At 38.5% G+C, this 14006-nt stretch overlaps 1 protein-coding gene across 6 annotated transcripts in view; it reads right to left on the reverse strand.

Annotated features, from left to right (window-relative positions):
* Nucleotides 1-14006, reverse strand: part of PRLR (prolactin receptor) — a 176972-nt gene that overhangs the window by 4482 nt on the left and 158484 nt on the right. For all 6 annotated transcript variants that reach the window (XM_087888217.1, XM_087888214.1, XM_087888215.1 and 3 more), the window contains 6 exons: nt 9260-9401; nt 7624-7753; nt 7141-7310; nt 4846-5012; nt 3814-3955; nt 2248-2347 (listed from right to left, as the gene is read on the reverse strand). In XM_087888217.1, coding sequence (XP_087744343.1) covers nt 2248-2347; nt 3814-3955; nt 4846-5012; nt 7141-7310; nt 7624-7753; nt 9260-9401 — 851 coding nt within the window. The remainder of the gene's footprint in view (nt 1-2247; nt 2348-3813; nt 3956-4845; nt 5013-7140; nt 7311-7623; nt 7754-9259; nt 9402-14006) is intronic.

A 14006-nucleotide genomic window follows, 5' to 3' on the forward strand; every position in this document is an offset into this window, starting at 1 on the left:
ATCAAATTATCAAAGTTGAGAAACTCTTCTCTAGACTTTCTGAAATAATAAGTTTCAGAGGGCATAAATATCTTCCCTCTTATCTTTTGGCTATTGGGCTCAAGTAATAATGCTAGTGTCAAGCCCAGCTACAGCTTGACACACGTACTGGAGGGGGAGAGGCATGACGACACGTCCCTCAACTCTACGCTGTCAGGGGGTGGGTGGGTTTTAGTAAGCACTGGGTGCATTAGAGGTGGTGGCGGAATACCGACTCTTGGTGGTGGTTATCGGTTCGGACTGCGTATACGGATGGCAGGAGACACGCGGCGATGAGAACAGCAAGGAGTGAGGCGACAGGAACCAGGAAGTACTGCAACCCGTCAATCAGCTGAGACGTACTATCGGTGGGTGGGGCGTGGGCACTGCCAGCGCAAAATGTTTAAACGGCACTGAGAAGCAGCGGGTCTCAGCGCCAACTTTGCGAGATTCAACCTCGGTTTGTTCTGCCGCCCGTTTGTTGTGGATTAAAGTTTGATAACACCTGCAGATTGACTTCGTTTGGTGATTCAGCAATTTCCAGCACGAAAGTGGGAGACAGCCGAGAACTAGCTTGATGGAAATACTAAATGACTAAAAACTCCTCTAGACCATCATTCAGTGGTAGTATGGGTATAAGTTGCCCATGGAAGATCATCTTTATATAAAATGATCTCTGGCACCAGAATTATTAAAATTCCCTCTGCTTCCTGATCCTCAACTAATTGATTATTCCCTGTTAAATACAAACCATGGCAAAGAAGTCACTGGAAGGAGAGTGGACAGAGAGAAACTTCAAAGCTTTCTCCCCATGTTACTGATCTGTTAGTACCCTGTTTCCCCAAAAATAAGACATCCCCTGATAATAAGCCCAATCGGCAGGGCCGGATTTAGATGAAAAGAGGCCCTAGGCTATTCCACTTATGAGGCCCTTTCACCTATAGTGAAAGTGTAATTTTAATTTTGCTAACAATTTGAATGTAGGCCCCTCTTGATCTTGAGGCCCTAGGCTGAAGCCTAGTTAGCCTATACGAAAATCCGGCCCTGCCAATCGGGCTTTTGAGCGCATGCGCTAAAATAAGCCTCCCCTGAAAATAAGCCCTCCTTGAAAATATTTAAATGCAGAGCTGGAACTCAGGTAAGACGGCAAGAGGAGCCCCATCTTGCTCCACGCTTCCCAAAATAATAAGGTCAAGCGCTTATTTTGGGGTTCAAAAAAATGTAAGACAGGGTCTTATTTTTGGGGAAACTCGGTAAGCACATCAAGTTGCTACTTGTGCGAAGTGGGAAATCTGTATTTTGTCTTTCTATTTCTGCTGTTTAAATTTTAAAAATTGAGATAGGATGGATGTATTTAAGGAAGATCTAGGTTGGCACTGGCATTCTTAAAGACACATATCAGTGTTGAGGTGCAGGATTTTGATGCCCAAACCTGACGGTGAGTTTGTGCTTTAGGACAAAGGAATTGACTCTACAACAGTGGTGAAATTCAGCTGGTTCTATCTGGCTCGGGTGAACCGGTAGCGCCGGTGGTGGGAGGCTCCGCCCACCCACCCGGACATCCTCACGTCCTGTTTTTGACCCTCCGCACATGCGCAGAAGGCTCTGTGCATGTGTGGAAGTGCGTGTGAGCGTAGCAAGCGTGCTTGCGCGCTCATATTTGCCAACCGGTAGCAAAGGTAAGTAAATTTCACCCCTGCTCTACAAGTCTCTAAGTCATCATTTGTTTAGCCATGAATTACCGAATCAACACAATTAATTGGATGTGTACAACATGCTAAATCATAAACTGACATTTAGAAGTCACCATATGCCAACTCCAAATCAAATCAATCCAATCATATCTTTATCCACCCCAATCTCAAATGCTGATAGTTTGGAAAGTATTTTTTTAAGTTAGTGGTTCTCAAACTTTTCTTCACCATGGACCCCCCTTTAAATACCTTTTATGGCCATGGACCATGGCCACAGACTCCCAAGACTTAACTCAACTCATTTAAATCATAACATATCTTCAAGTCTTCAGGGACCCCCCTGTGATGATATTGCCTCCCCCCCACGAGGTCCATCAATTACAGTTTGAGAACCACTGCTTTAAGAGAAAGCAATGGTTTCAGGCAGACAATAGTCCATTAGAAAGGGACAGTAGCCCTTTTCCTTCACTGCTAATGTAGATTTTATGGCAGGTTTGTTTTTGTGCATCTCACAACATCTAAAGTTAAAGCTTACTTGGTTTTTTTTAAAGCCAGTATCCAGATTAAGATCAAACAAGCAGCAGTTGATAAAAAAACCACAACGATCCAAACAACTACATCCTTTACGCTGATATCTGAGAGAGAAAACAAGATGGTTTAAATTACATGCAGTTGCATATAACTTCGTTATTTTTTTTAACTTAGAGAATAAATTTTATTTGCAGAGTTTTATTAAATCTCCACAATAAGTTTGTGAAGATAAATTATGGTGCCTGAAGGAATCAAGAATATCAAGTTGACTGAACCAAGCAATGCCAACAAATCTGGAGAACATCACAGTGGCCAACTACGGTCGACTGTAGAGGTCAATCTACATTAAAATATGAATGAATGAATGAATGAATGAATGAATGAATGAATGAATGAATGAACTTAACAGTGTGTGCAAACTGCTGCACAATGATCTTTATTTCACCTGCTAGCAAAATAACGCTTAGCATAATGCAATACAGATTAGTGCCCTGCATGGGAAAAGATATGCCAAATGTTCAAGATGACTTTAGAATGGCTGTGGTATAGAAAATATAACTGCAGCTGCCAATACATGAGAAAGCCAAATATCAAAAAAGGAAGTCAGAATGTGCTTCATTAATTATACAAAGATCTTTAATTAGGTTGAACCCTTATGAAGTTATGGAAAGTTCTTGGAAAATGAGAATTTCAAAACGTCTCATTGCCCTCATGAGAAACTTTATATGCAGGTCAGGAAGTCACAGTACAGACTGAACATGGTTAAACAGATTGGCTCCAGGTTGGCAAAAGAGTGAGAAAAGATTGTTATTTATTCAATCTACTTGCTGAAGAGAGAAAGAAAAGAAACCCAAGGAATTCTACCCATTCCTTTCCCCCACCCCAAGTTTTTTAATTTTTCCATATAAACATACATATTTTGTGGACAGTGCGTTGACTGGGTTAAATCTTTTTAAAACAATGTTAACAACAATAATACAAATCAGTATGTGTAATCCTAATCTTCCAACTTTGACAATGCTATTTTCTTTTCCTAATCTTTTATCATTTTCCTATTAATTCATTTAAACGTAAATAACATTTCTTTGTGCCATGTATTTTTTCCCCTACTAAATGCTATTATTAACTTCCATCCAAATGTATAGGATTATTAATAACACCAATTATTAACAATACTAAATCAATCCCGGGAGTATGTCTCAAAGTCCCCACAATTTCCAATCCTTAATATAGAAATTTAATAATACCACTAAATTTTCTGATCCTAAGTTTCCATCTACTGATCTTAACTTTTCTTATATATATATACTACTATTTTCCCCATGCAAAAATGTTAAGAGATGATGGATAATAATAAAACATAATGCCTGCTGAACAAAAAACAAGGATGGCACCATACCCACGGCATGATAGAGAATTACACTTCTTATGCCAATAGAGTTTTCTGCTGGCTCAAGAAGTGGAAGATAGTATTTAATTTTGCTGAGGGGAAAGCCTTAAGGTAAACAGAACTTGTTCTTGCCTTCATAAGCCTAATGCCAGTAGAAGGCCAGTCAAAGGTTTGTCTCACCTTTTTGGAGTTTGATATAATTTTTAGGGCTCCAGTTGCTCCAGATACCATGATCTGATCTGCATCGAACCTGGGCAACATATCTTTCTCCTGGATTCACACTGAACATCTTGTAAGACGTCCTTTGCCCAACAAATATTTTCTGGAAATATAAGAATATGCATGAAAGAGCTTCTATACAAAACATAGGAAAAGCTTCTTTTGTTAAAAAAAAAAATGCAACAACAAAGTACAGGAAGCTCTTGTTGAATGAGCACTATTGGGACTGGCAACTTGGCTGTTAAATGAATTGGTCACTAAGTGAAACCACAATGGTGCTAAAGCTTTTACTTCAGCTTTCCTTCACTTTACAGACCTGCAAAAGTTGTAAATGCGGGGTCAAAAAGTTACTTTTTCATCAGGGGTGTAACTGTGAATGGTAGCTAAACAAGGCAGTTGCTAAATGTGGTCTATCTGTATATTTTAGTTATTCTGACAAGCAAAATTAATGGGGTAGCTAGTGGGAGGTTGTAAGCCTTAACAATGGGCGAGGTCATAGGTGTCTGCTTAATGATGGCCACTGGAAGTGTCAAAATAACTGTCACTAACCTGTATGGTCATATGATGTTATGCTTTAATTCTTAGCTACAGGAATTCTGGCCCCAATTAGTATTGCTTGTTTGTTTGTTTATTAAATTCGTTTGCTGCCCATCTCACAACTATTAAGTAAGGACTGTCTATATTTTGTGAATCAGACTAGAGAAGCATACAGTAAAAATACTCGTACACATGCATCAGAGCGTACTATTTTAGGATATATTATGAACTGCAGCAAAAGCTTTGTTTACATTACACATACAAACATATTAATAAACAAGGAAGTATTTTAAGTGCTTGCTCAATCCCAAAGTCCTAAAGACACACCATTTTTATGGTTTATTGTTCAATAATAGCACAAAGTGTGGCAATTATTATTTGTTATATTGACTGTGGGTTTTTTTTGTGACCTAAAAACATGCAGAATGTTTGGCCGCTAAGAATGAACACGCTTACTTCCCACTCTTGTCCTTCTTCAGGCTTTATATGTAATTCATACTCCAGAGTTAGCCAGCCAGATTTGACATCACCCAGAGAAGGTGGATTCCACGTCAATAACACATACTGTCCATATACTTTTTTCTCAAATTCTAGGGAAAGATTTTCTGGAGGATCTGGCTGAACTGAAAAAAAATGAAGGATGAGGGATTTACAATTCAAGGATGAGCATGGCGGCATCCCTCGAACACTAAGAATCGGGCTTCTCTCTCTTCTATCCTATTGTTGTGGCTCTGTTACCTGAGCCTGTGTCATCGGCAGGAGAGGACTCCGAGAGTGAAGGAGAGGAGTTGGCAAGGCCTCCCTCTCCAGGACCCTCCTCTCTGGCAATGCCTTTGGTGTCCGCCGGAGGTCAAGAGATAGGCCCGGGGCCAAGCACGTCCACTCAGCCACAGGTGGACAGTAATGAGGGTAATGAGTCTTGGCTGGATCCACGCCAGTGTCGCAGAGATAAGCGCGTGCAACAGAAGAAAAGGCATGCCCGAGATTAGGCTGAGTCACTGGACCACACCCCACAAGGTATAAAAGGGAGCGTGGTGGCCAGTCAAACCTTGTGACGAACAAAGCTGAAAGCTTCCACGCCATTCTGCATTGCCGGACTTTTGCTATAGACTTTGCTGGATTATCTCTGGACTTGACTGGCTCTGTAATTATTGAGCTGTTTCTTTTGATGTACCAAAAGTGGGGAGAAGTTATCTCTCCTCTTCGTAAGTAATAAACTCTTGGCAGGCAGCCACTAGGTTGTTGCCAAGTTCCATTATCATAAGGAAAAGGATTTTGCCGGCTGGTTTGGTCTTTAACTCTTGAACGTCTGTTGGTGTGTGTGCATGTATGACGGGGACAGAACACCTATTGTGATGGAACATATGGGGAGCCCTTTCTGGCTACTTGAATATTAAGATGTTAATCAAAAAGAGATGTTTCTTATTGTCTTATTGTCTCCTTTCACTCTTCCTCTAGACTAGAGAAAGAAATCTCCTACAGCTAATTCCCTGCTTTCATTTAAAGTATCAGCAGAGGCAAGAAGATGACAGCGTCCATCAAGAGGCAGCAAAAGGAACTGCCTTCTGATCACTTCCTCTTCGCCCAAGTGAGGGACTTCATTTCTTTGTCACTTTTTGTTGCTGGTGGAACTCAGCTCCAGTTTGTGAACAATGGGTTCCCCAACAGGAAGAAGTGAGAATAGCAATAGCAATAGCACTTAGACTTATATACCACTTCACAGTGCTTTTACAGCCCTCTCTAAGCGGTTTACAGAGTCAGCATATTGCCCCCAACAATATGGGTCCTCATTTTACCGACCTCGGAATGATGGAAGGTTGAGTCAACCTTGAGCCTGGTGAGATTCGATCTGCCAAACTGCTGGCAGCTGGTGATCGGCAGAAGTAGCCTTCAGTACTGCATTCTAACCACTGCGCCAACACGGCTCAAGCTAAAAAATCTAAAGCAATCCACTGATGAGCCAGGATGATATCATTGGTTGCAAGTCCAGGCTTTCTTTTACACAGAGAATCTACTCCCTGTATAACCAGTCTGGATGTTGTCTTAACCTCATTTAATGTCTATGGAGATTTTCTGTTATCCAGGTCACAGTTGTCCCAAAGATGCGTTTTCAAAAGGCAACTGGCCTTTCTTTGTTTTTCCTTGAAGACGGTTCGCTTCTCATCCAAGAAGAGAAGCAGCTTCTTGGATGAGAAGTGAAACGTCTTCAAGGAAAAACAAAGGAAGGCCAGTTGCCTTTTGAAAAAGCCCCTTTGGGACTTACATCACTTATTTTAATCTGTTAGGTGCTGGTTTAGCTCAACAGACAGAAGCACTGTAATTTAACACCAGCTGTCTGCAATTAAAGTAAGATCGAATCTCGCCAGGCTCAAGGTTGACTCAGCCTTCCATCCTTTCTAAGGTAGGTAAATTGAGGACCCAGTTTGTGGGGGCAATAAGATGACTTTGTATAAATATTCCAAAGTATGAAGGCTATTGCTTAACGCACTGTAAGCCGCCCTGAGTCTCTGGAGAAGGGCGGCATATAAATCAAAAATAAATAAATAAATAAATAAATAAATAAATAAATAAATAAATAAATAAATAAATAAATAAATAAATAAATAAACAAACAAACAAACAAAGCTCCCTTTGGCTGACTGCCATTTATAGATGGCGGTCAATATGGCATACAATAAGATGTGGGTGAATTCTCAGAGTCTTTTGAACGTTCCACCATCTTTCCTGTTCAAAAGAATTTGTTCGGCATACCTATATTAGCTACGTCCACATAATAAGGGTCTGCCACACTACTCCCCATCTCATTCATGGCCTTTAAAGTAAAATTATACGTCATCCAAAGCGATGTGTGCTTTTTATCAAAGTAACAGGAGTTGGTCCCCGCTGTTGTGTAGTCCGGGCATTCATAGTATTTTTTATCTCTGAAAAATGCAAGTAGAAAAAAAAAAAAAGGGAAACACGTCAACCAGACTGTCATTGTTTATCAAATTAATAAGTTGTCCTATGTGGGGAAAGATAAGAGCCAACTTCTGTACAGATACAAAATTATGTAACAATCCATTTAGGGCAGGGGTGGGGAACGATGGCGCTTTTCTGACTTGTGGACTTCAACTCCCAGAATTCCTGAGCCAGCTATGGTATGCTGGCTCAGGAATTCTGGGAATTGAAGTCCACAAGTCATAAAGGCGCCATGGTTCCCCACCTCTGATTGAGAGGATGATTTATAACTTTTACCTTTCTGTGTTATAGAGCAGCGTATAGTTTTTTGGGAGACTTCCCTCAGAGCTCGCCTTCCACCAGCAAGTAAAGGTTTCTTTTTCGGGAGAGCGACATCCTATAAAGATTGGCTTCCCCGGAGGCTGGTCTGTAAGAAAAGGGCCCGTGTATTTAGTCAGTGTGCCTCATTTAACAGTAACAGAGTTGGAAGGGACCTTGGAGGTCATCTAGTCCAACCCCCTGCTCAGGTAGCCCTCGACTTACAACCATTTGCTTAGTGGTCATTCAAAGTTACAACAGCACTGAAAAAAGTGACTTATGACCAACCCTCACACTTACGACTGTTGCAGCATTCCCACAGTAATGTGATCAAAATGTGGGCCTTCGGTAAGTGGTATGTATTTATGATGGCTGCAGATCCCAGGGTCAAGTGGTCATCAGTTGCAACTTTCCCAGCCACCTCCCATCAAGCAAAATTAATGGGAGAAGCCAGATTTGCTTAAACACCATGTGATTCATTTAACAAGAGCAGTGATTTAAATATTGGGTGCAACTGACTTAACAAATTCATTGTTGGCAGTGGAAATTTTGATCCCAATTGCAGTCATTAAATTGAGGATTATCCTGTATTAGCAGAGTACAGAGTAATGATGTTTGGGAGTATAGGAGTCTTCCAATCTATTTTATCTTCTTGTGAGGATCAATAAAGTTTAAGGCCAAAGAGACAGCTATTGGGCAGTTAGCTGTTCGTGACTCTTTAATAATTTACCCAGAAAAGATCAATGTAAAGTATAAATTTTGCTCCTCTGTCATTTTCAAAACTTCTTTTAGCTATAATTTCTATCTTATTGCCAGGCACTTCAACTACTTTCCCCAATAGATTCTTGCTATTTGATGAACTCTCAGTTTACCACGTATCTTTTTATTTCTAACAATACGTTCTTCATTTTTTTTCCTACTCCTGCCTTGTTTGTATTCTTTTATGTCGTCTTTCTTTATTTGAGCAAGACTTTGTTTTTTAAAAAGAAGATGTTGCTGTCATGAATGAAAGCAAATATTTTGGCAGGGATTTGTTCTCTGCGTTTGCTGTTTAGCTCCTGGATGTTTCATTACCAAATTAGGCAACATCTTCAATGGGGTTTTTGAGTGAAGTGTCTTATTCTTTCCTTCGTTTGAAGGCAAATTTACATATCCCAGGATAATGCTGCAGGATCCAATCAGGGTCGTCCATCATTGCTGTCTTCTTCAAATTTGCATGTTAACTATGACAATATTATGTTGAATTTGTTTGTACTTTTAAAAAATTGTGGAATAACTTTTATTAGAATCTCTTTTGGAATCCTTTTAAAATAAACTTCATACCTTTTCTGTCTCTCCCTTTTAATAAGATAAACACATTCTTGGAATCCTTAAAGATTTGGGTATAACTGTGAAGTTTGGGAAATATGCTGGCAGCAAATTCATTCCTCAGTTACCTATATGTGAACTGTTGGTCTTATATGAATCAGCAGTGTACATTTTATTAAATATAGTTGCATGCAATGTAGAAGTCTATCCTTAAATATTACTTCGGTGATTTTTTCAGCTCTACATTTTTGTCAAATACCAAGTCTCTGATTTTCCATGGCAGAAAAATTTCAAGAGACTGACTCACCACTATGGAAGTGAACGTATCTTTCTGGGCTCCACACACTCCTTCCACCACGATCTGTTACACAACGAACCTGAGCAGTGTATTTCATTCCTGGATGCAACTGAGATATTTTATACTGCAATTGCTGTCCCACAAAATAATTCTGCAAAGGCAATGGAAACTGTGAAAAACGTGGCATGTGCAAGTTTGAAAAAGTTGTGATCCAAATCTTATCAGTACATTAAATGTAACAGAGGTGGGATTCAGCCAGTTTGGACCAGTTCTGGCGAACCAGTTGTTAAAATTCTGCCCAGTTTGGCGAACCAGCTAATTCCACCACTGACTGGCCCCATCCCGCCCATTTTTCGGCCCTTTTTGGATGTTCAGCAGTAGTAAATAGAGAGGACAATTGAGTCAAGGGCCTCAACAAGGTACAATTTCCCTCTCTATTTATTTACTACTACTGAACATCCCAAATGAGCCAAAAAATGGCCTGAAAATGGCCAAAAAATGGCCAGAAAAACAGCCGAAATTGGCTGAAAACAGCCCCAAAAATGAAGATTTCAAATCTTCAATTATCTCTCTTGAAGCTGTACAACAATCTGGATTTGAAAGGGGAAAAGGAATTCGTAGCTTGTGTGGACACACACTTCAGACCTCTCAATACCTCACATCCATTGTGCTTTTTCCTGCCCCACTGCACAAAACTTTTAAACATTTTCTGGCAAACACAAAGTGAGCCTTCATCCCAAAGCATATTCCCCCTTATGAATTTGGATTATTACACAACCATATGAAATAGTATAAAATCGCACTACTAAGCACAGTAACCATTGGACTATAACAAGACATTGTGATAAAAATGCTGTAAATTCCCATACCCCATATATAGATTATGTTGAACAAATGTAATGTCTTTGGGTTGATTTAAAGCCAAGATATGAAAATAAGTAAAACAAGAAAACTTCATCAAAAACTTGAATTGCCATAATGTTGTCTTCCTAAAGTCCCTTGCTTCCTTCTTTGCTCCAATTACAATTTCTGTACTAATAAACTTTACATCCAGTTTTGGAACCAATTCTGAGAAAATAAGCTTGAAAGAGGGTCAAAAATACTTCCACCCACTTGGATCTTTTCCTCATATCAGTACATCTCTTTGCAAAACAGAATTAGAGTACTGATTCCGGCAAGAGATGATGAATAGAAGGCGGATAGGAAAAAGAAGAAAGGAAAAAAAATTTCCCCTCCTTTTTCTTTCCTTTTTTTATAATGGTGGCAGGAGGAGAAATTAGAACAGAGATAGGAATGTATTCAATAAGAGATTGAGGGATTACTTGTATATATACCCTTACATGATGAAACAAAAGTAATAATAAAATGGGAAAATTAGAGATTGAATGATGGAAGTACTAAGTAAGTTTAAATAACATTGTGATTGGTAAACACTGAGCAATTAAATAACGAAAAGAACATATTTTAATATAAACATGTGTATTAATACTAGAATTATATAGATTGGATGAAAACAAAGAATATGAATAGAATTATTTTGTATGTTTAAATAATATCGTGATTGGCATTAGAATAGTATATTGAAACACTGAATAATGAAACAATGAAAGATAGTATTTTAATATAAATAGATTCAAAGAGTGAAATATGGGAAATATGAATAAGAACTAAGTATTGAAAATGGGAAAATCAGAGATTAAATAATGGTATTGAGTTTGTTTAAATAATATGATTTGCAGTGGAATAATAAAGTGAAATAATGAATAATAAAATGATGAAAGAACATATTTTAATATACACAGGTGTATTAATAGTGGAATCATGTAGATTGGAAGAATGTAAATAATATGAATATAATTAATTTACATGTTTAAATAATATTGTAATTGGTATTAGAATTGTATATTTAAATATTGAACAATGAAATAATGAAGGATAGTATTGTAATATAAAGGGGACGTCTTTTAATATAATGGTGACATGAATAAAAATTAGAATAAAGACAGAAATAAGAGAAAGAGGGAATATTAGTAGACACATTTTTCTAAAATAAGACAAATGTAAGGATAAGAGGGAGGTTTAGAAACTGAACGGCAGAAGTATTGTGTGTGTTTAAACAATATGAAATACTGAAAGATTATAATTTGATATAAATGTGTATTACTACTAGAAATATGTAAGATGGATGAATGTGATAACTATGATCAATACTATTTTATCTGTACTGTAATGTATGGCCCCCAGGTGTCACGCTGTTCACGCATTGATATGTATATGTAATATAAAATAAAAAAACCTGATTAAAAAAAATCCTTCCACCCAGTTGGACCTTTTCTTCATATCAGTACATCAGTAATGGTGTGGGGTAGGGAAGGAATCTTAAGTATCAGTGTAAAAGTCTCTTTTTTCCAGTGATAACAGTTCTAGGATAAATCAGATCAATAATAATGTCTGTCCATGTATCTCTCCCGCTCAGCTTTTCCTCATTATCTGACTATTCCAGAATATAAATAAAGACTGAGGAGGACAATTTTATGATTGGGAGAACTTTGTGTCTATTTTTAGGGTCCCATACTATAAAAAGAATGGAGGACAATTCTTGTGATTGAGAGAACTTTGTGTCTATCTTTAGGGCCAGAATGATCACAACTCAATGACAGAGCATAGATATTACATATTCAGGCAAAGCAGAGCTGAGGAAAACTTCTGTTGAGATCATTGTGAACGTCTGCTCATAAATTATGGTCCATGAAGATGGGGAGATTAGTGATCCTTAGCTGCCTTTCTATATTTTTATGCATAAAGCATGTTTCTATTAGAGTCTTCCTTCATAGATATGCTGCTCATAATCTGTAATATGTTTTTTTTTTTTAAAAAGGAGACCAAAGCACAGATCCCTAAAAAGGATCTTAATTTGCCCATTTTTGACAGGGTTTTTCAAACTTACAATCCTAAAACGTGTGGACTTCCAAAATTGCACAGACAGCATTCTGGAAGTTGAAGTCTACACATCTTAAAAGTTACAAATTTGAAAAACACTGATCTATTAGAACATCTAGCTCAGGGGTATCCAACCTTGGTAACTTTAAGACTTGTAGATTTCAAAACGGGCCAAAAAAATGGGCAGGGCCGGGCCAGCCAGTGGTGGGATTAGCCCGAACCGGTCGGAACCGGCTGAATCCCACCTCTGACTTTGAGGCGAGTGGCTGGGAGGAAGGGCTGTGTGTGATGAGTGATGTCAAGTTGGCCACTCCCATCCAATCACATGACCACCCGGCCACGCCTACCCAGCGAGTCATTAGGGCAGAGAACTGATTGTTAAATTATTTGAATCCCACCACTGAATTTGAAATTATATTATCTAGTTTAGGTTGACCTTGAAATGGATTGGATTATAAATCTGATCATCTCCTTCTAGCATGGCCAATAACCTTTTTATCTGGCAGTGTATACAGTTTTATGGAAAAAAGACAACATTGGGAAGAGATCATCTATATAGCTTTAAATATTCTTATCTTTTAGATCAGAGTAAACAAATTCTTACAAATACATATATATGAAATATTTCCAAATATTTCCAGATATAAAATATTTCCACATATCAGCCAGATAATGAGACATCCCATGATTTATCCAATTGCTTCTAAGCCTCTTTGTTTCGGCCATTCCAGGCACTTTCCTAAGAAAAAAGGCTCATAACAAGAATAATATAATCTGTGCAGGTTTTGTTAGGTTTGATGCCACCAATGACACAGACTCACTTTGAATCACTCCTACCCTCCTATCATAAATAAATACTCAAGGTAAAACCTTTTTTATATATATGTCTGTGTGTGTGTGAGTGTGAGTGTGTGTGTGTGTCTTATACTCCAAAAATACGGTATTTAGCAACAAAATCAATTAAAATCAAGAAGATTATAAAATTACCCAGCAATGCAAGCCAGTAAAACAATTTAACCCTGAAATGGAAACCTTAAAACTGGGCTCAACAATAAAGAGGCAAGCAATGCAACTAAGCAGAAGGCATGAGTGCCACATGTGGAAACTTGGCTACAGTGGGCCATCTTCTCTCTTGTAAAGATGATGTTGGGGCTGAAAACCCTGAGCTTGGTGTGGCAACAGTTGGTACATCCCAACGACTCTCTACCTAACTGACCTGCTCTGACTAATGAAGCTGCTTGGATGAGCAGCGAAACGTCTCAAACTAACAAAAAAAAAAATTAGTCCAGGTGCTGTGATTTAACTTTGAGACGCTCTTGCAAAGACATTTCTGTGCTGTGCTAGGCAGGAGAAAAGCTAATGCCGACTGTTTTCTGACGACCAGCCAATATTATTTCTGGGATGAATCGTTGCATCCGTCTCACAGCTCACACTGAATAATTCCCCCTTGTTCAAGAAAAATGTTTCTCAATTTAATGCACCTTCTGGTATTTTATTTGGAGAGATGTCTATTTACTTGTAATTCTCAGAAACATTTTTCATTTGCTTATTCGTCATCGAAGGGACTTGCTTCCTTATTGATAGCATGACAATACCTCAAGGGTTCTTCACTCACTTCAATGGTTGCTCCATGGAAACCTTTATGTGAGAGATAAAGGAGATGCTGGCCTCGCATTCTATAGCCCTTCCTGAAGTGAAATACCGTACATTACCTCACACAGTATGTTTTATGTAGCCCTTTTTCATTTTCCTTCAGCATCATCCTACGCTTAGGAAATCTGCTTATATGTAGGGTGTCAACCCTGAAGTTGGCAAT

This window comes from Pantherophis guttatus, chromosome 2 (genome assembly GCF_059756535.1).
Source record: "Pantherophis guttatus breed Tessera chromosome 2, ASM5975653v1, whole genome shotgun sequence".
In the NCBI taxonomy this organism is placed as follows: Eukaryota; Metazoa; Chordata; class Lepidosauria; order Squamata; family Colubridae; genus Pantherophis; species Pantherophis guttatus.